Here is a 21,650-nt window from a genome sequence, read left to right on the forward strand (position 1 = left end):
CACACACACACACATTAGACCTGCTTGATTAGTCATGCGCTACTCTGGTACGTAGATCCTTGTGAGTAGAAATTAGACATATAAGCTATTTACATGACAATATCGAGCATAATGGAAAATGCTGTTCTATACAAAAATGTGGATGAAGTACTCATGTACACCAAAGAGGGATGGAGTTTACAATTGTGATACAAGTTACTTCCGTTATTTTTCCACTCCTTGCATCTTATTTTTGTCGGAATTTCAGCACATGCATCGAACACTTATAGCGAAGACGCTCAGCTACGAGCGTATAATACACATGCATCACATTTTGAATCTACTAATCCTGTATTCACATCCTCTTGGTAAAATGAGTTGGTGTCATCATCCCACTAAAGGCCAGCTGCACAGCCTGAAGAGACGAATAACAAACAGCAGGCTAATTGGTGCAGGAAGATAATGCTTTTAAAAGGCCAGCTGTCATTCTGCTGCTCAAGGTCACAAATACAGCAAGAAATGTTCAAAGTTTTTCTCCTATAATATACTGTACACTACACATTTTCATTGTAATGTCTTGAACATTTACTGTAGTCATCATACTAGCAGCCTTAAATCATTCACACTCGTAATACCACAGCGAGCAGGCCGAACAATTCATTTCACACTGTAAGCCGGAGCAGGAATGATAGCGAGTGCTTTTCTCAGGGGTTGCCATTTTGTCAAACGCACACCCACACACAGTAATACCCAGTTCAACAGCAGGGTTGCAGCATAGCACGCAGCCTACGCTGGGAGCTTTAGCTGCGCTGCCATTTCAGTGTCACTGGTCTCCACTGAAACAAGGAGCTGCTGGCCAGCTCCCATGTCAGCCAAGACAGAGCTCGTCTTGTTTTAGCTTTTGCTCAGGAGACAAGATCATTCCACCGAGGGAAACTCTTGAACACAGAGCATCAATCAAGACTGGAAATAGAGATGACTTCCAGAGCTAACATAACAGAGCTGACCGGCTGCTCATGTTTGCATCCACACACATGTATAGTGGGGTTGAGGGATGTTTGCTTGAAGGAAAACTGGGAGCTACTCTTTTTCTATCTCAAAATGTAATTCTGCAGGGACAACAAGGAACCCTTGTTTAAATTTCTCAACAACAAAATACATTCAAGGCAACTCCTGATACATTGCAACTGAAGTGTAACATCTGCACAAACAATCCATACAGCTATTATGCTCTAAAGGGATGCTAACCTTTGCCACACCAACTCCAGTGAAGCGAGCCTCAAGCAGTTCCTGCCTGCGTGGGTCCAGACCTAAAGCCTGGCTGTGAAGTCCTTCCATCATGCCTTGAAAGAGAGACACAAATAATGAATGCAAATGTAATGTATTGGACTAACTGGGTTGGGTTACTGTCACACAAGAGAAGAGGGAGTAGCACAAAAAAAAAAATCATAATTTCATTCTGTGTAAGAAAGCTGACAGGAAAGGTTTATTTTAAATAATACATTGAAATCAAGCAGAATTTAATAAATGTTATAGTTGAAGTTTTCTTTAATAAGATTCGATAACAGATTCTGGTTTATGGTGGACATTAATGTCTATTCTTTCCAGCATGTTGGGATGCAGGTGCACCTGTCATATAATGCATATTGGATATTCAAAATGACAAACCATAGATTCACTGAATGAGTGAGGAGAGCCACTGGTTCTGGACATTACTGGTGAGGGAGATAATTCCCCTCTGTCACCATTACGTTGCTAATTTAAATCTGAGAGACTTTTATCTGAAGACACATAAACGACAATAACTAAATAATAAATTTAAAAAAAAAATGGTAATTAGTCTGACAACTAGAGAAAATGTGTTGCTTCATATAAACTTCCATGACAAAGCCATAGGCTCAACTTTATTTAAGTTAACTGATGTTTCAGCTGAACTGACAGCATGACAGATGACGGAAAACTCGTTACTGTTACTGACAGTATGCTGACTAACTCGGCTAACGCTAACTAACCTAACGTTAGCTGGTTAACATTGAATGCTATAATGCCGATCAAAATCCGGCGAACCTTTTAAGAAGAAAAAAAGCGAAACGCTTCCATACATTGTCAAGTTACTGTGAACCACTTAACAGTAGAAGAAACAATTGTTCGAGGATAGGATAATAGTGGTTACTAGCATTAAATGACAGCTAGCTAAGGCTACGTGGTAGGTTACCTAGACTAGCAAGCTAACGTTAACTGCGATAGAAGTCTCACCTGGAGCACCTGGAGCACCTCACGCAGTTTTCACAATCACTCGCAGTCCTACAGAGGATGTTGTCCGTCCATCCGGTGACAGAAAACTCCTCAACAACTCCCACACATCTCAAATAAAGTTGTCAAAATTAAGTTATCCATTTAGCGTGGCAGTTATTTCGAATCAAGGGAATACATTTGTTAGCTTAGCTAATGCTAGCTAAGGAGAGTAGTGTGGCTGCTGGGTCCTGCCAGTGTCATCCGGACAGGAGGCCCTGATCCTCGGGGTTTCCTTGTCCGTTTTGTTGCCCTTCCACGGGCAAACCTGGAGCTGTCAACGCTCTGAAGCCTCGCAGCAAGTGTTGTCACATTTCGGCTTCACCCGGTTTTTCCTAATATCATTTAAGAGCGATGTAACGTTTACACCGGGAGGAGAAGTTCCGCCACCATAATAGAGTCCATTCTTTAATTAAAGATCATTAACCCCTGCTGCAAGACCGCACAGGGCTCCAGGGAGAGCTTTATATGATTCCCATGCGTTTGTTTAACAGATAATGTAAACTGTTCAGGTCAGAACCTAGCATACGATAGGCAAGGCTGGTAATCCAACAGGCAACTGTCCGGGGCCCCAGGGACCCCAAAGAGTTCCAGGCTCATTTGTGGTGATTTGACAGATTTGTTTTGGAATTTTCACCACAAAAGTATACTACACTATCAACTAGGTCCAGCATTATTAAGCTACATACTCTTGTAGAAGAAGGTTGCATAATTATTTTGTACTTGTTTTGCCATTTCCCATTTGGATGAATATAATAGGCCTACTCCATCTATCTTACATTTTGCATAGATAGTGCATTTTCCTAAATTGTTTCATCCATGCCACTAGGTAGTATAGGAATACTGGCTGGTCTCTGGGTTTCTGCACAACCTCATTACTGTCAGTGTGCTTTTTGTCTGCACTGCTTGGATCCCATAGATTAAATTAATCTGCAAATAGCCCACTTTGGTCCATGTAGCCTATGCGATATATTTCATCTGAGATCTGCATGTTTTATACTGCAGATGATCTTCTCTTTGCACAACGACCAGTAGCCAGCTTTACTTGCATTTAAAGCCCAGGAGATGGAAGCAGAGCATTGCAGACAAAAAGTACAGGTGAGTCGTGGGGTGAAGCAATACAATAATTTATTAGTCACAGATCTAACTATAATCATTTTAAGCAAGTGATCATGATCTAGATTTGTCTCTAAATTCCTGTAATGGAATGTGTAATTTCAAATAATTGAATTTGGTTATAAATCAGAAAATTTTGTCCTTAAATCTAATATGTTTCAATATGCTTTAGCCATGCTATTGTCTTTCACATCTCAAAACTGGACACCTGATGTGCTTGTAAAGTTCACCTCATAAGAACTTGAACATGACATATTTGCATTTTTGGCAACACATGGGAGAAAACACTCATTTCTCAGAGTCCACACAAGAAACTGCACTTATTTCAGTAAATTAACAGTTTACTCCAAACCGCAAGGCACTTGACTGAATTAAAGACATCTTATGTTTCCACTGAGTACCACAAACAGGACATTCCGTTTCCATTGTGATCAGGAAATGAAGATTGTTTTGCGTAACATTATCTGCCCTTTTGTTCTTCCACTGACTTCAAGGATTAGTTCACCCACATCACTTTTTTAAATATATTTTCCCACTAAGCCTCAGTGGTATCCGGTCATGTGGATAGCTGTGGTTTCTCCGGACCAGTTATTCAGAGTGATCTACAGATTTTGCTGCCAATAGTTAAAGTTAACAAAAAATAAAAAATAAAACTGCCCACAGCAATGTCCGGGGGATATCCAGAATTTAAAAAAATTCTTTCCGGACTTTGGGGGCTCCATATATATCTAATTATATGGGCAAATAAAATAATACTATATACATGGCTGGTAGGGGTACATATGTAAATATGAAAATATATTTTGTGTGTGATTTGGGTAAACCTGCACAACACAAGAGTTATTTGTCAACCACACAAAATCAAAACAAAATCTTATTTATCAGTGTAGTATAAATGGGTGTTTATGACAAATCCCTGATAAAACGTGTCCTCAGAATCATTTCTACATATTTACAAACACAAATAATTATTAATTATTGTCTTGTGACAGTAGAGGCCTGCACATGATTCGGTGCCTTCCCAAAAAGGACAGTAAAAGTCTACTATTCTCCATCCTCGTTCAGTTCAGTAGCATCAGTCTTTTCCTCTGTATGTGATGTTTGTGAAGGTAGATGTGGCTCCTTTGTAGAGAGGATTGTGTCCCTGTTAGTAAAATACACATAAAGAAACATACAGTAAGTTAAGGTGAGTTCACGGACACAAAATGTATTAGAGATGCTTTTCTTGTTGTGGTTCGGGATTCTAGGAAAATCCAAAAAAGTCACTTCAAAGGTCCCTTTAGGGAATTGCATAAAAGAAAAGAAAATTAAAAAATAGCAACTCCGAAACATGCCACCATTCTAGACACATAAAAATGTGAATGTGTGATTTAAGATTTAAATTCCGCTACTCAGTGAGCATCTTAAAAATCCTGTGCTTCTTTGGTTTCAGGTCTAGGGGTTTTGGGTGTTTTTGAGGCCACAAAGAGGCCTGTTACCGGTAAAGGCTTATTAGCGTTAGCTAAGTTAAAACCAGCCCTTCCGCTGGCAGTCTTTTGTTCTGCTGGGAGAAACAGCATGCCACAAAATAATAAAAAAAAGCATCTCCAGAAAACTAGCGTGAGAGACTGTGTGTGGCCTTTTGTGTGTCAGTGTGTGCGCGTGTGAGGAAAAATAGATGATTGTGTGTGTGTGTGTGTGAGTGTATATGAAGATGCCATGCCATGTTTTATAAATGAGTCCAAGGAGGGTTTTTTTTTTTGCCTCAAACTCAAAATCCCAGTGCAATATTTTTAAATTTAACTTGAAATGAACATAGACTGGACCTTGATTTCTATTAGTGTTAAGCAAAAAGCACATCAGAGCATTTACTAGCCTCATGCTAAATTCACTGACCGTGTCCCACTTGGCACGAGCCCGTTCTTCCTCAAATTTGGCGAACTCCCGTCTGTCGTGGATGGTGACCAGAAGTTTCCAGATAAGCAGAGCCGCCAAGCCAAGAAACAAGATGGCTCCTGCCACCGACAGGAGCAAAACTAAAATGTCTGGACCCTTGGGGCAGTCTGGTTGGAAGAAAGAAGAGATAAATGAATGAGTAAAGTGCAGATAAGCCAGGAGACAGGCAGAAGTCTGATTTCATAAGGCTGTTTCCTTCCTGTTTCCACATGGATTAGATTTTCAGAGGATTACTCCTCTGAATGCCATTCATTTTCAGATTCAAAGGTTTGCTTTTGAATTTCTGAGACTAGACATATTGACATATTGCCACATGTCAAGCTGGTAGGTGTATGGAATAAAAGCCGGAGATGTGGTTTCCTCTAGCACAAATAACAGGCTTTCTTAAGGTTATCAGATCTGCAAGTGAAGCCAGAGAATAGGGGAAGCAAAACAGTGGTGATGGAGGCAATGGGGATTTTAAATACCAAAGAGCATAGAAGAGGATGGGCTGAAGTGGAAAATAGCAACCTCACACAGCCAGGCCACAAATCTCCCGTCCCTCGTTGTGGTCTGGCAAAACTCAATAGGAGTTTGATTTGCAGTTTCAAGAAGGCGGTACAATAGCTGACTGACAGCATGAAGTCTTCCTACACCAGACTGAAATGAGACATTAATTGTTGTGCCCTCCTTCGTCATTTTTCCCATCATTAGCTGTTCCGGGAAAACTTTCTCCCATTAATCACCCAACATTTTTCTGAATAAACCTAGTGGAGTAATGGGCGATGCACTGCTGAATCCTTTTTCGTTTTATGTCTCCAACATCTAGTTTAAATTGATTTTTTTAAGAGGAAACAAGCCACATCATCATCTAAACACTCTCATTAGTTACTCTGATTGGTTTGGCCCCTAGTTTCCAGGTTTAATTAATTTTCGAGGGATGTTTTTTAAACTTTAACCATGTTGCAAAAACTTGGATGGGGACATTAAAGCTGGATTTGTGAGGCTATAGGAGAATGAAGATCATAATTACAATATGTCTTTTAAAGGCCCTGAAAACGTATTTTCTCAGTCAGCATCGTATTATCAGTGATTTGGATTATTTCAGATGTTTTGTCTGTGCTCTTCTTACTGGTTTGAAGTGGGCAGGACTCAGTTGTCCCACATTTTTGTTCACTTATTAGAAGTTAGGTCAAAATATGTTTGCTGATGTTGTGAGTCCAGTGTCAATCAATTTGGATCAAACCACACCCACACAGTCCTGATGAACCAGATTAGCAGAGCATTAAGATCTTTATACATTTTTTTTCTAAACTTAAAAATGTCTGGACTGTAATTACTTTGGCCACTTGGGGGCAGCAGAACCAAGCTGGCATATAAATTGATATCTAAAACTTGTTAGCAACAAGTTGCCGTTTGGATTCATTTGGAGTCTTCTATCTGGGCACCCGATGAGATGAAAAGAGAAATGCCCTCGGTCATATTGTGCTCCAATATATGCCGAAAAAAACCACCTAAATCCAATCATCTTTTCTTCCTGTGAAACAAAATATGAAGTGTAAGCTGCTACCAACCAGTTTCAACCAATAAAATCATCAATCTGCAACTTTTAGCGCCAGGGGAGGTGTGTGTGGAGCCACACGGCAGCTTTGCAGCTCCGTATCGCACTATACACCAACATTTTAGTAGTCCAATCAAATGCAAAGGATTTGATTCAAATCCTTCTTGTAACTGCTGAAATATTCCCCTTCATTGTGGAATATGTCACAATACCGAGGCTAAAGACGCTCCAGCTTCCATTTCACTGGGACTTTAAGTTGTGGGTCGGGAAACCCAAACAACGTGCTGACAGTTGCAATTAAACTCTGTGATAATTCTTTTTCACATACAAATAGTCTTTTGATCCATTGTCAATATCGAAATATTAATTATAGCTGCTTTCATTTTGAATGTTGCACAGTTATTAATAAATATTTGTGTTCACATGAAAGCAATTCAGTTTCTTCATTGTTTAAAAAAATGTCTTTTTACTTCTAGTCACCAGTTACATCTGGTCAAAATGTAAGCATACTTGTTTGTTTGCCAGACTGCATGTTTGTCTGAATATCTAAGCACATCTGTGTGTGTGATCCCTGTAGTACACACGTATGTGCATAATAGTGTTGGGTAACTAGTGGGGCAACCAAGGTGAACTTTTACAGCTGACATCAAAGCTTTACTCCTCATTCCTCTATTTCCTGCTCTTCAACTGACCCTTTTGATCCCTAAAGCCGCCAACATTATTTACATATGTAAATCAAGTCAGATTGGTGCTACAATATTATTTCTTCAACATTATTAATAACTTCTAAATTTAAAAAAAGGCTTATTCAACTTTGAAGGGTGTCTGTTTCCCATCTTCCCCTTTTCTCTTCTTCTTCTCCTTTGTTACACAACTTCATGTTTCCTTTTAAGAATGTTCTTTATCCGTTTCTTTTGCTTCCTTAGTCTCCTCTCTCTCCCTCTCATGATTTCCTCTGGAGGATATGTAGAGTCAGCGGCTTCCAAGAGGAGCTGGGCAGCTGTTTACGACCCTCTTTGACACAGCGGGGTGCACTGTGTTCAAGGCAAATTTTGGTGTACTTCTCTGCTATCCAGTTGCGCCTAAATTAAACACACACATTCATTAAAGGCAGACCCAGGGGCAGACTTTCTCTGCGGGCACTGGTGGCCATTAAAGGCTGTTTTACCGCCCCACGCTCTTTCTATTTGGCCACTTAACAAGCAGATGAAGGGCAGGCAGCGGGGAAGTGACAACTTGAAACACTGATTCCACAAAGCAAGGAAGTTTGCTTGTTTGGCTGGTGTTGCATTTGTGGTTGTAGATTTTACCTGTCCAGCACTGGGATTTACTGTCTATGTCATTGTGACTACCTTCATCTATTTCCACATATAAACTCAACCGTATTAATAAGTTACTGTCCTCGGAGCAGTATTGATAGATTATTTTTGGCCACGGGGCAGTGGAACAACCTGTAAACACAACATCGACAAATAAGCTTTGCATAAAATTGTTACAGCTAACAAACAATTGCCCAATTACACATCCAGCAGACACTGAGCCGCATTAGCATTCTTTTGGAGTGGTGTTCGTCACCAGGCAAAAAGCTCTGGGTTTGGTCCTCAACATCTCCTGAGGGCAAATATTTGTCTCCTCACTGCAGCTGCTAAATGATCCACTGAGCTCACCAGCTAGTTGCAACTTTGTCTGTATGCCATTTGGTTATGAAAAATTATAAATTATAAAAGCAAAAATATTGATTAGCGCTTAAAATAGGTGCTTGTTAGGTGAGGTCCTCTCTTACCGGGCTCTTTGACGACAAACAAGATGGACTTGCCATTGGCGTCCTCATAATACTGGAAATGCTCCACGCAATCATCCTCATCTTTGTAAGTGCAGTTCACAGCATTTGTATCATGGAGCACTGAATGAAAAATGTAATATTAGTCATGACAAAATCTTCAAAAGCAGCGTAACACAGATGTTTTTGGTTGTATTTGAAAGGTGTAATCTGAGTTTTGTCTACAAAGAAACTTAAACTTTATAAGCTCACTTTGGAACATTTTTCATTGACATAATCAATCAAAAGGCATTTTTAGCAACATTAAGTGTGTTGTTTTTCTCACCTATTTCATCCACAAGCACAATCTCATCCTTGCAGATTCGAGAGCAGGTGTTGTCGTCAAACAGCTTGCCCCTCTTGAAGTGTTTACACTCCACACACTCCCTTTTAGAAGAAACATATACATCAGTCCATCAGCTCATTCCAAACAGCTTTCTAGACACCGAACGTTATAACTATGTGTTCAGACTCACTTCTTCATGGTGCAGGCGTCCTGGCAGGTGGGGCACTTGTCACATGTGGCTCCGTAGGCCCCGGGCTGGGTGCACTCACAGGCCCCGCACACACACTGGCCCCTACCGCTGCACAACAAGCCCAGGTTGGACATGCAGGTGTCAGTGCGTCTGGAGCAGTTGCAGTTCTCACCCTGCCAGTCTGGGTCACACTGGCAAAAGCCACAGTTACAGACACCGTGGCCTAGGAGGGAGGAAAGGATAGAAAAGCTACTGTAACATTGTTTACTGGTTTGATTTCCATTTCCACACAGCAAAGGGTGGCATATGAAGTAAAACAGCGAAATAGGAAGTAAATAAACAATGAAGGAGAAGAGGATAATGTGACCAAGTGAAATTCTGTGTGAAAACCAGGGTGTGGTTGGAGTTGGGAAAGAGGGAGGAAAAGGGCTGGAGTGCTTGGGGCTTGACATGATTGTAATTTCAGTTGTTGTGCATGATTTGTTCTAAACAACCTACGTTTGATCGGCTAATATGAGTTTCATGTGTCTATGGCTTCGTTATTCCATTAAATAGAAATGTATGCACTATTTGATACATATTTCTCTAAAATTCAGCCTGACACACAGGGGAATTTTGGGAACTCCACTAGAAGTGTTGTGGGTTTGAACAATAATTGGCTGGTCATTATGAGTTTGCAATGCCTGGCCGTGACTTGTTAAAGGCTTATGAGTGAATATACCACAAGCCTGTGTCATACGTATCTGTATTTTCCTGTTGCAATGACCTGTTTTAACTTTATTTGAGAAATGACATGGTTCCTCTCTATCTTGAGCAATATCTAGCTTTGCTTTGCCTTTAAACCTTTAATTCAACAACCAATTTTTTTCAATTACAAAATTAGTCATATGTCCCGCTAAGACATTTCGTAGCTCTATAATTCTAGTCCTCTTGAATTTTGATTCCAACCACTGGAAAGCAGAAGCGATAAGTCATGTTTCTACAGCTGTTAGAGTCCTAAAACCCATTTCATTGTGTGTCTGTGGTGTCTGGGAGGCATTTGGATGCATGATTCAGTGTGTGTGAGTGTATTTGTGTGCATTGGTTTGTTGTTTTTCCTTGTATGTGTGATGTGTGCATGCAAGAGAGTGACAACGCAGAAAACATTGTGGCCTATCACTGCAAAACAAAGCGCAGATAAGCAATGAGACAAGAAGCCACTTGGAACAGTCTGACTGAATAAAGGACGATCCATGAGCAAACTGCCATCACCACTTGACCACAGGACCGCTGGCTTTTAATTAGACCATTCTGTGGGGGAAGAACACGGACCGTGGTCCTCGCACTGAAAAACAGTATTTCATGACAAAAGCAGACCATGTTTTACACACAGAACGTTTCCAGTTCTCTCTCACTTGGCCCTTTTCTGACCAAACATGGGTTTATTTTTAGCCCTATTACACCACCACCAATGAGTAAGCAGAAAGGTATTTTCATGTTAATCCAGGGGCTTTGGGGAATACAAAAAAGCATTTCTGTGTGAGAGCAGCAGAGGGGGGGAGGTTTGAGTGACATATGAGATCTGATGATGTGATGAATCAAGGCAGTATGGGCCAACACTTCTGCAATTAACAAATATCAAATATCCCCTGAGTAATATATCAATGCCAGCTCATGTATTTTACATATCAATAAGAGTCATTGCCTCAATGAGAGAGAGGCCTGTTCATTTTGACTGCCTGATCCCAATTCCTTTTGTCCTTTTCTTGCTGTTCTTTGTGTCTCCCGTCTTCCTCCGACACTCAAATCCTGCCATCTTTACAATAGTAGTTTGACATTTAGAGAAGTACACTTATTCTGTTCCTTTTTGAGAGTAAGATGAGAAGACCGATACCGGGTTTAAAGATGAAGCGACCTGCAAGAAAGCAGCCAGTTAGCTTATCTTATCATAAAGACGCTAAACGGGGAAACAGCTAACCGGCAGCGAACAATAGCTATTCATATTTACTGTACAGATAAGAGAATATTACTGACCTTTAAATGAAAAATATGTACAGAGATAAGAAGATTGATACCACTCTTATGACAGGTGAGTGGATCTTCTTATCTAACTCCCTATATGAAAGTGAATAAGTATATTTATCCTCAGGGTAACATTATGTGTTATGACTTGATGATATACAGTGTCTTTTAAAATGCAAGGAGGGTCATGAGGCCATGAGTTAAAGCTCTTAACAATTACCAAACACAAACTGAGTCCCACTGTTTGAAAAAGCTCAACCGCGACAGAGAAACTTTCAGAATAGTGAGAGACCCCTCTGACCGGAGAGAGCTACCGTTAAACTTAAAAAATATTTCTTTTGTGCATGAATCCAGTCAAACGCACACTAAAGCTCTGCCTGGCTGACACAAACATACAACCTGAGCTTACACTCACACACGGTGCACACACCACACCATGTGTTTATTGTGAATGGAGCGCATGTCCCGGGCAGAGGGGAGAGTTGTTATTGTATGTAATTCTTACTAGATGAGGTGGGTGGCAAGTCAGTGTGGTGAAGAGTGACTGCCTACCCCGAGGTGCACACATTCTCTGAAACTCCACTACAGAGACACACAATGTTCATGAATGTCAGTGGACCATTTTAACCTCCGCCACATTTGTACCCAGATTGCGTCGTGTGCGATGTAAAAATACTGTTAAAGGAATAGTTTAACATTTTGGGAAATACGCTTATTGGCTTTCTTGCAAAAGAGCTGTATGAATATACACCAAGGAGCAGGTTAGCTTACTTAGCTTAGCTTAATTTAATGGGGAGACACCAATAAGTCACCACACCTGGTCAAAACGATAGTCCAGCATATAACCTCCCATCAAAAAAGTGTATTTTTTTTACATTGGTTCTTTTTGTGCGGATTAAATAAACAAGATATAATGTGTTTTAGAGGTGTTATAGGCTTTAGTCTGTTTACAGTCATAATGCTAAGCTAAGCTAATCGGCCGCTGGCTCCAGCCTGTTTGACTGTCCGATTGGAGAGTTGTATCAATCTTATTTTATCAAACTCGTAATATGAATAAGCACATTTTCCAGAATGTTGCACTTTTCCTTTGAAAAGAACATGTCATGACACGTTTTGGATCAGATAATTCCCATCAAAAATTGCTTCTTCTTAAAGTTGTGTTTTGCATTTCCTTTTTCAGTCCAACCAACATTCCACAGCACAAACATGTTCTATACAATGATAGAAGACAGAGAAAAGCAGAAACATCTTTGAGTTTTAGACTGTTGGTTGAACATGTCAGCTTGGACCCTTGATTGTAATGGCAATTTTCACAATTTTCTTTACATTTTATAGACAATACAATGAATTAATCAAAAACGTCCAATTGATCATTGATGAAAAATGATTATTAGTTACAGCCCTAGTTGTCAATTCAGTTTCTGTCACCTGTCTAATCATCTTATTGTTTCAGCCCTATCATTCCACTTAAGATGCTCAGGCCAGTTAATTATAAAAGAAGCTCATAAGATCTCACCTGAGCACAGTTCCCCCTTGTAGCGCAGGCAGTTGAAGTCATCACACTCACACAGCTTTCCCCAGACTTTTCCAAAGTCACTGCTGTGACACACACACTGGCCGCACACACAGTCACCACGGCCGCTGCAGATGGCAGACTGAGGTCCTCCAGAGCCCGCGGGTCCGCTGCAGCGGTCCTGCTCCGTGGGGTTGTAGTCACCTTCTGCACACTCGCAGTGGGGCCCTAAGCGACCCGGGTCGCAGAGGCAGATGCCACACTCGTAGGTGCCGTTGCCGTGATTACATTTGGGGCTATTGGGCTCGGCCTTGGTCTGGCACTTGCAGTCGCACTCAAAGTTGACGTTGATGGAGAGGGAATCCTTGAAGCCCACCGGCTTAATGATGAAGGTTTTCTTCTTCTGTTTAGGGCAACCTCGAGCTCTGGCCTCCACGCTGAAAGAGACCTGGATGAGAGGACGGAGTGAGTTGTAACTTAGTACATTTTGGGTGAGAAAAGTATTGGGTTCAAACATGTTTAGAGCCCTGTCTATTTTTTTTAGGTTTTTCATCAAGATTCTGCAACCACGTTTTGTAAAACCAATCATGCTTTATAGTGGATTATATGCAATGTAACAGCACTTTAAGGGTTCAATTATTATTCATTTAATAGCCGCTCAAATTGTGAGCATTGTCTAATCATTGTCGGTGAAAACAGCACAAAGACCTGACACAGGGAATGCCTCCATATGTATTTCGTCAAAGTAATTGTTCATAGAGCGCCGCATCCAAATCTGGTAAATGTCCAAAAGTAGGCAGTTACTACATCTGGAGAGACAGCCATATATGGCAAAAATAAGAGGGGCTGAGGCAGAGAGAAAGACATGTGTGGAGGCCAAAAAATCGTCACCTGGAGTGAAGAGAGAACAAGGACTATAGCCAAAGAAGCTGTGATAAAGAAGAAATGCAAAAAACAAAAAAGGGAACGAGGAGAACTCTCTAGGCAGAGTTGGCAAAAGAAGAAAAATAATTTAAGGAAGACAAGCTCAGAGACAATGCTGATACACTTTTTCCATCATCTGCTTTGACATCATAAGGAAATAGGGAAAATCCTACTTTAAAGACGTGTCGATCTCAGCCAGAAGGGAAATGGAAAGAGGCAAATAAAGAAGGTGAAAAATAGTATATGGAACTAACTAATGTTATTTTTGAAATCAAGACATGAGTATGTCTACTATAGATAGGACATGTTGGATGGGGGTGAAAAAGTTTGTATGAGAATCGATAATACCGTTATCATACTGTGCAGACCCATCCAGTCTATTGCATCCTTAAAACTAATTTTCTTAAAACAAGCATTGCATCTGCTCAAGGGGATGCCATTATTACACTTATTTCATTGTGCAAACCATTTTGTCTAAAGTACACATTACCTCACTTTAAAGGAGTTACACGCCAAAAAATGTGACGGGACATGGACTGACCGTGTCTCCTATCTTGAGCCCTGAGCAGGATTTGAAGCCAGGGATGAGCTCTCCATTCAGACAGGTGGCGTTGAAGGACAGGGACAGCTCCTCCGGGACACCTTGAAGCTCCAGCTCCACCTTGGAACGGATTTTCTGGCAACACCGATGAAGGAAAACAGCGGGAAACACATACACATGGAAGGATGAGTATATAGGTTTGCGTCTCGAGGCCATAAACGAATGTTAGGTCTTAATACTTCTTTTTAACGAGCCAATTCAAATAATTTCTCTCTCCTCATCTGTGTGCACATCACTTAATCTCCTGCTCTCATAGTAAGCCTATACATTAATTTGGGTAGAAGTGCATTTACGTGTTTGTATGTACATCTGTACACACATCAAAGTTACAGCCAGGATTGAACCTAAAATACATTTTCATTAATAAACTTATTCTTTGCATAATAAACCCAAATAAAACATAAACAATGAAACACAGCCAGGAGTCTCCCATATTTGGTCAGCTTCACACCTTCTTAGACTTTGGCCCGACTACATGTATGACTCAGACACTGTGGGTTTGTGTCAGCAAACACATGTCATCGCATGAAACACTGTCTAGTCTAAAGTGTGTGTGTGTGTGTGTGTGTGTGTGTGTGTGTGTGTGTGTGTGTGTGTGTGTGACTTACAGCGTAGGCCTTCAGTATGAGCTGGATAACATTGCCCGAGTCGTTGGACAGTGTTCCTACTGTGGTGCCAGGAATCAGCTCACTGTAGTTCTGTAAGACAGAAAGACAAACAGACTGTCAGACTGTTGCCATTCTACACAGTCAGGGAAATAAACCATTAACAATAATTGATGTTTCATCAGTTACAAATACGTACGTAGATAGAAGCCTCTTTGTGGGAAAATGTCAACATTTTTCCCAGTTTTTTCTTTGTTGCCCAGTTCAAAAGCACAGCAGGCAGAAAGTACAAACAGGGATGCGTGCAGAAGTTACTCGTCCATTATGTCACACTGGTTGCATTGGTTTCATGGTATGAGATAGTTGTGAGAGTTGTCCCAAACATTTACCGTTGAAAGCAAACGCCCTAAAAGAAAGTGTGTCACACCCTAACTCATGCCATAGCCAAAGTTCTTGAATTTGTTATCCTTTATGAACAATGACTATATTTATGAATTTATTTCCTCTAATTCTCACTAGGTGTAATGGTGTTTCCAATTTGGGAAAAACTGAGTTTGTAACTTTGCCGTGTCTGAACAGCGTATTATAGTGATTCATTTTGAGTTTCCATTCATGCAGGATCCAAGAATCTCAGTTTAAAACCAGTGACGTTTGGAGGACTTAAACTACAGTATGTTCAAGATGAGATGATTACCGAGTGGGGGATGCCATCCTCTCAGTTTCAGTTTAAAAACATTTGCTTAGTTTACATTTTTGATGAGTAAAATGCTGGACATGCTCTGACCTGGTACAGAGGAACCACAGGGTTGGTGACAGCAAAGATGAGATTGATGTTGTTCTCCGACATCTTCTCTGTGATCAGAGCTAAAGATGGGTAATCCTGTGGGGCCAAACCCGGACGGTGTGGTTAGCTCTTGCACACATAAACACTGAAATGTTCCTTTTAATCCTTTACTTATTCAAACAAAGGGTCCCATTGGCTCTGATTCTCTATCATACTGTCTGTGCACCAAACACACACTTACAGTACACACTAACCATGGTGGTAGACATGCTGTACATATTGTCAGAGTTGAGGTGGCACTGCCCGTCGTTGGGCTGCACGATTCCAGCCAGACGACCATCCAGAGCCACGTGAGTCTTAGCGTCCGAGGTGAAGATCAGAAGGTGGGATGCACCGGGACGCCAGCCGATCTCCTCCTAGCTCCCATCAAGCAACGAAACAGCAAAAGGAAGGAAGCTCAAACTATTTAATTCAACTTTTGGATGAGGGATTACATTTTTTAATTTTTAAAACAAAATCAGAGTTATGTGTGTGAGAAAGTGAGTGAGTCTCTCCACCTTGCACACAGCAGCCTGGATGATGGCATCAAAGCCTCCCTCCGGGGCATCTCGGTTCCTGGACACCATCTGCTTCTTCACTTCCTCTGTGAAGCGGCCCACTTCCTCCGTCAGGGACAGAACGTGTTTGTAGCCAAACTGAGGCAGGCAGGTGGTGTTAATGCTGTCAATGAAACAGAGATCCAGCGATCAGGGTTGAGCCGAGCTGCTGGCAGCTTGTTCATTCATCTGAATGTCTGTTTATATATACCATTGTAAAAAATGTGACCTCTACAAAGGATCAAGAGCTGTCTAATTACTGATAATATACTTTGTTGAGGGATCAGCTGTTAAATCAAACAATCAGGTTAATTGGATTTATATGCTTAAAAATAAATATTTAAATTTAAGCTACATAAATAAGTTTAATTTTCCAATTTAATTTTGTAGAATTTTTTTGTGTCATATTTGTAAGTTACATGGTGACATCTTAACATGACAGCTCTTTATTTTACAGTTTTTCACTTGGTCAATCTTCCTGATATGACCTTTAAGAACAAGACTTAAGAGTCTGCAGCCATGTTCGAAGCTCTTTGATGCTCTACGTATTATTAGCATATTAGCACTTAACTCAAAGTACAGCTCACAGATATTCAATATTTACATTTTACTCAAAACATCAAATGTCGACTTCATGACAGCGCCAGAAGAAATGTCAGAAGATCACCAAAGTTGTTAAGGGTTATCCCCTAGGGACCATGAATGTCTGTACAAAATTTCAATCCATCCAAATAGTTGTTAAGCTATTTCAGTCTGGACCAAAGTTATGGACTGACCCGCAGACCAACGTTGCCATCTCTACAGACTTTAAAGTAAATTCTCCTGTTCATCAGTAAATGTTTCTGTTCTGAACAGATGTTGGTTTCCCAAAAATGTGCATTTGGTCAAAAAGTGGACCCCTCTCTCTCTGTATTTAATTCTCCACTTGTCTTATCTTTTATCCAAACATTCCTGGAGGCTGGAGCTCAGCAGACTGTGTAAAGTCTTTGAGTAAATGACCCCAAGAGACCGTAAACCACCAAATCAACCTCCGGGGAGCAGATCACCCGCGGTTGATTCAGAGGAGCTGACCGAGCACTAGGGAGCCACTGTAAGCCTTTAACAAGTGCTGACTCTGAGTCTGTTTGCAACGCGGTGTTTAAAGGTGTCCGAACAAAAATGACGTCATCTGCATAATGAAGCTACTCCCACATGGAGGCATAAACAACCGCTGAAATCAGCACCAGTAGGTACCTATTAAGAAGGTAACACATTGTTAGCCACTAAAATAAACGTTCCATTACAAAGAGATCTGGATTCAGTTTAGGTACTTACAGTATATACAGACAAGGAAACAGGTTAAGGAGGCCCGCTATTTTGTCCAAGCTGGTTTAATAACACATGAAGCTCTTGAAAAACGTGTCTTTTACCTGTAGCAGGGGTTCTTGACAGCCTCTTTGGGGGAGATGTACATGTAAGGCGAGATCGGCTTGTCCACAAAAGCCCCAAAGCCCATGCGGAGGTTGCTGGTGGTGCGGTTCATGGCCTCGGCCAGGCCTTTGCCCAGCGTCCTCAGGCGGAAGAGATCATCGTTCATAGAGTAGGAGAGATCCATGAGGTAGTAGAGATCCACAGGGTAGTCCTCCACCTGACGCACCTTCACTGTGAAGCGCTTGGCATCATCTTGGAAGTGGGATACAGAAACACCATTTTTTAAACAGATATGCGTGATGTTACTTGTAACTTCTATTGTAAATTCTGTATGTAACTCCCTTCTAAATCTCTGCTTCAGTATGTCAGACACAAAACCCACAAACTGACAAGATGGTAAACCCTACCTGGCCTGAGGGTGATGTGCAGTTTCTGGGGCTTTATCTGGGTGACGTCTTGCGTGGCCCCCGCTGCCTTCTTGCTGAGGGGCCGGTCCTCAATCACCTGCAATTTGCTGGTCGGAGACTCCAGAGCTCCACAGCCCGCTGCCACTAGGTTACTCTTCAGATCACAGCGGGAGGAACTGGCAACTCCCTGGCCAAAGTCCTGGCAGAAGAGCCATTTACATATTATACAGAAAAGCCGTTTTCAGCAACCTGCTCGTTGCTTTGGAAGCGTTTTAATGTGTTAGGAATGGAATCAAATAGTCATTTATTTAAGGAATTCTCATCTGTAATGAAGCTGTTAAGAGAAAATGGGCATATTGGATTAATTTAAACTGTAATGGGCCAGTCCTGAAAAAGCCCAACAATATGTGTCTATGAAACAAATCTCCTGGAGTGAAGAAGCACTCCAACATCTCTCCAACAAACTCTGGATTAAAAGGCAAATTCCACATGACATTAAAATGCCCATCCTATCTGAACACAGTCTGATAGTTCAGCCAGTGATTCTGAATATAAAGAAGTCTCAGCAATAAACCAGAGTATACTCAGGCCGAAGTCACTTTGGGAAAACTTTGAGTAGGTTGAGTATGTTGACTCCAAGTTTTCCGATATGAAATCATTGCACTCATTAGTTTAAACCAGAACATATGACTATATCCACATGCAGTCACACAAGTTCAGTCATTTTGTCTTATGTGCCAGGAATCAAATAAAAACCCCAAACAGATTATAGATAAACCAAAGTTGTACAGGGTAGATTTGACTTTAAAGAGACATTTGTTTTCACCTGAACCTATTTGATGTTCTCAGTTAAAATCTTCTCAACCAGATTACGTGGCCTATGAGGAGGTCTGTACCACCCTGCACCAGCCCGGCTGGCAGAAGGCTCATTGCTTGAAAGAAATGAAGTGGAAAAAAGAAACCCACCTCCTGGAAGCACCACGCACAGCTGGGGTGCACAGCCAGACATTGCTTGCATGTGCTGGCCCCTCTGGAGGTGCAGACGATTGAACCTGTAACCAAAAGCTGGGTTAGGTTTTCCAAAATGTACAGCAATTCTTCAATGATAATGTTCGCCATATATGGGGGTTACCTGTTGTACTTAGTTGTGAATAATTCTATAAAAAGGTTGACTTTTGGATGTGGCAAAGTACGTTTAGGTTTATGTCTCAGTAAAAACATGAAGGCCAGAGAGAACAAGACAAACATACAGAGTTTGTTGAAGAAAATGAAATCTTAAACCTCCATTTAATAACATTTTGGTCCAATAAAACCCATCTGAGAAGTTTTCGGGTGTTCAAATAATTCATTCTACACATATGATGCGTCTTTGTCCATTCCCTCAGTGTCATAACAAGCCAAATTAATCCTCAAATGTAGAAAGTCCTGACACCTTAAAGTGGAGATGTTACTAGGACATGCATATTCTGTACCGGTAGAAACAAGTTGAGTCTCAGTAGAGTTGAAAACTTGTCTCATGGGTCTTCCTCTACAACATATTCTTGGCTAGACGTGCAAAAAACAACAACATGAAAACAACAACAGCAGAACCCAAAATGAGAACTCACCGCACACTCCTGTTATTCCACTTAACATCAAAACACACATCCAGAATATCCCTCGCGCCGGGAGAGCACCCATCCTGGTGCGCGCTCTCTGTGAGGACGGAGCCTGCCAACGAGCTGCGGTGGAAGTACAAGAACACAAGAAAAAACTTTCTTCATCTGCAATCGACACAACTCCAAATAGAGTAACATGTCTTAACGCCACCCCTCCTCTACTCCCGCATCCACAGCTCTCATTATCATGCTAATAAGTGTAGTGGGCGGGAAAAGCGCAGCATCCAAAAAGCTGTGAGTTAGAGGTTGTATTTTGGTGGAGGGTCTGAGCATCAAACATGTGTCAGACCAGCTGGCATGTTGTTGTGCACTCTGGTATATGTTTAAAAGTTATATATACAGTAATAAAGAAATATAACATTATAATAGCTTCATTTTAAGTCCTTAATGTCCGCAATACGAAAAAAAAAAAAATCCCTTGAATTTTTTATTTCCTTTGGGCAATAAGAACAACAACCAACAGGTTTTTTAAAACAGACCCCACTGTTTTTTTTTAATTATAGGCCACTATAGTTGAGAAGTCGCTTCATGGTAAAAGTGGAACAATGTACTGTAATGATGCTAATAGACTTATAGTACACCAACACATGTCAATTTGTTGCCATGCAATTAGTAGTGAATACAAGTGTATTTGTCAGTGAATAAATATAGGTTTTATTGTCTGAACCTCTGAATTAAGAAGTGTAGGCTTTATTGTGCTGTGCAAATAAACAATGGGCTTAATATAAAGAAAGCATGATCCGTAATCAAGTCTATTCGAGTTTTGCATTAGTATACACTGCCCACTAGTGGACACTAGCTGTGAAGACGAGTCTGAACACTTAAGCTGCAGCGTGTACTAGATATAAAATGCCTTTTTATTTTATCAATGCTGATTAATTACTCAATAAATGTGTTGGAAAATGAAACATGGACAGATAATAGCCTAATATTTAAATGTTTCAAGAGAACAACTAAGGTTTATTTCATTAAAAATGGGTGCTTTCCCACTTTTTCCAGGCAAAGAGTGTCTTTTGGCAAAATACTGACAGAATTTCTCTTATTTCACAGGCTTTAAATGGCTCTGCTACGTTGATTCAAAATAAAGCTTTTCAATTGGCAAGAATACTGCCTGAAGCCAATTTAAGGTAATCAGAGTGGTCATCACACATTTTTCTATCGGCTACATTTTTTTAATTCACATTTTAATAATTACGTCTTCTCTTTATTGACTTCCTTGCCTCTTTACTTCCCCTCTTCGTTTTCCTTTGCATTTGGGAAGAAAGGCAGATCTGATTTATACACACATCAATTATGGTGACATGCTGCCCCCTTCAACCAAGGTGCAAACTTGTGGTTATGTACCGTACAAGCTAACTTAGAATTAATATTAGTATGATTCACAATGACTGGACAACACACATATGTGATTCTATAGGTTTATACATGTGATAATGGTTAAATAGGAAGGATGTTACCACCCTGCATAGTGTCCATGGTTGTAGTACAATTTACATCCACCAGATGTCATTTCCTTACAATAAGCCACATATTTCTGTACAACTCATTTACATAGGTTCAAATTCAAAGTTAAATTCTTTGACCAGGACTTTATCCATGATATTTGGATTCTATAAGTCAAGCTGAACTCCTGAAATGTTTTTAACAATTCAGGGCCAGTGACCAGGATGTTGTGGCACATTTAGTTCTTGCTCAACAATCACGTTTTATTCGCATCTTGCTGGGATTGTTTCATTGAGCGGAGCGTCGTTGGCATGGCAGTGAGATGGGAACGGGACTGGCGAGTGGAGCGGAGCCCTGAGGCTTACCAGATGTAAAGAATGAAGCAGAAGAAAAACAATCACCAGCAGAGACAATGAGGAAAGTTCAGAGCAGTCCCGAATCACTTCAGCTTGTCATTCAGAAGGGCAATGATGGCACAGGATCTGTAGATGTGAGAAGCACAGTTTCAGCTCAACAGCTTGAGGAAAATAACAGAAAAGCACATTTTCATG

General features: G+C 40.8%; 1 protein-coding gene across 2 annotated transcripts; it reads right to left on the minus strand.

Moving 5' to 3' along the window:
* Positions 1–3,508: 3,508 nt before the first annotated feature.
* On the minus strand, positions 3,509–19,746 carry itgb3b (integrin beta 3b). 2 transcript variants are annotated; one of them, XM_031844132.1, is made up of 15 exons: positions 19,606–19,746; positions 18,965–19,050; positions 17,999–18,185; positions 17,591–17,843; positions 16,143–16,305; positions 15,840–16,001; positions 15,586–15,681; positions 14,805–14,894; positions 14,137–14,271; positions 12,675–13,119; positions 9,158–9,380; positions 8,968–9,068; positions 8,646–8,765; positions 5,263–5,429; positions 3,509–4,531 (listed from the first exon to the last, which is right to left on the minus strand). In XM_031844132.1, the coding sequence occupies exons 1-15, from the start codon at positions 19,676–19,678 to the stop codon at positions 4,463–4,465; spliced, it is 2,370 nt and encodes a 789-aa protein (XP_031699992.1). In that variant the 5' UTR covers positions 19,679–19,746; the 3' UTR covers positions 3,509–4,462. The 2 variants fall into 2 exon arrangements, with proteins under 2 accessions (XP_031699992.1, XP_031699991.1); XM_031844131.1 differs by having other exon boundaries at positions 17,999–18,197.
* Positions 19,747–21,650: the final 1,904 nt, after the last annotated feature.

The sequence above is a fragment of the Anarrhichthys ocellatus genome, unplaced genomic scaffold (genome assembly GCF_004355925.1).
Source record: "Anarrhichthys ocellatus isolate YVR2014 unplaced genomic scaffold, GSC_Weel_1.0 scaffold4, whole genome shotgun sequence".
Taxonomy (NCBI): domain Eukaryota; kingdom Metazoa; phylum Chordata; class Actinopteri; order Perciformes; family Anarhichadidae; genus Anarrhichthys; species Anarrhichthys ocellatus.

Bases quoted from the DNA above. Each gene is read 5' to 3' on its own strand.
- itgb3b (XM_031844131.1), bottom strand. From the start codon at position 19,678: ATGGGTGCTCTCCCGGCGCGAGGGATATTCTGGATGTGTGTTTTGATG. The intron at 16,002-16,142 runs GTGGAGAGACTC...GATGGGAGCTAG, and splicing joins TCCAGGCTGCTGTGTGCAAG to GAGGAGATCGGCTGGCGTCC. The intron at 9,069-9,157 runs GTGAGTCTGAAC...TTCTTCTAAAAG, and splicing joins GACGCCTGCACCATGAAGAA to GGAGTGTGTGGAGTGTAAAC.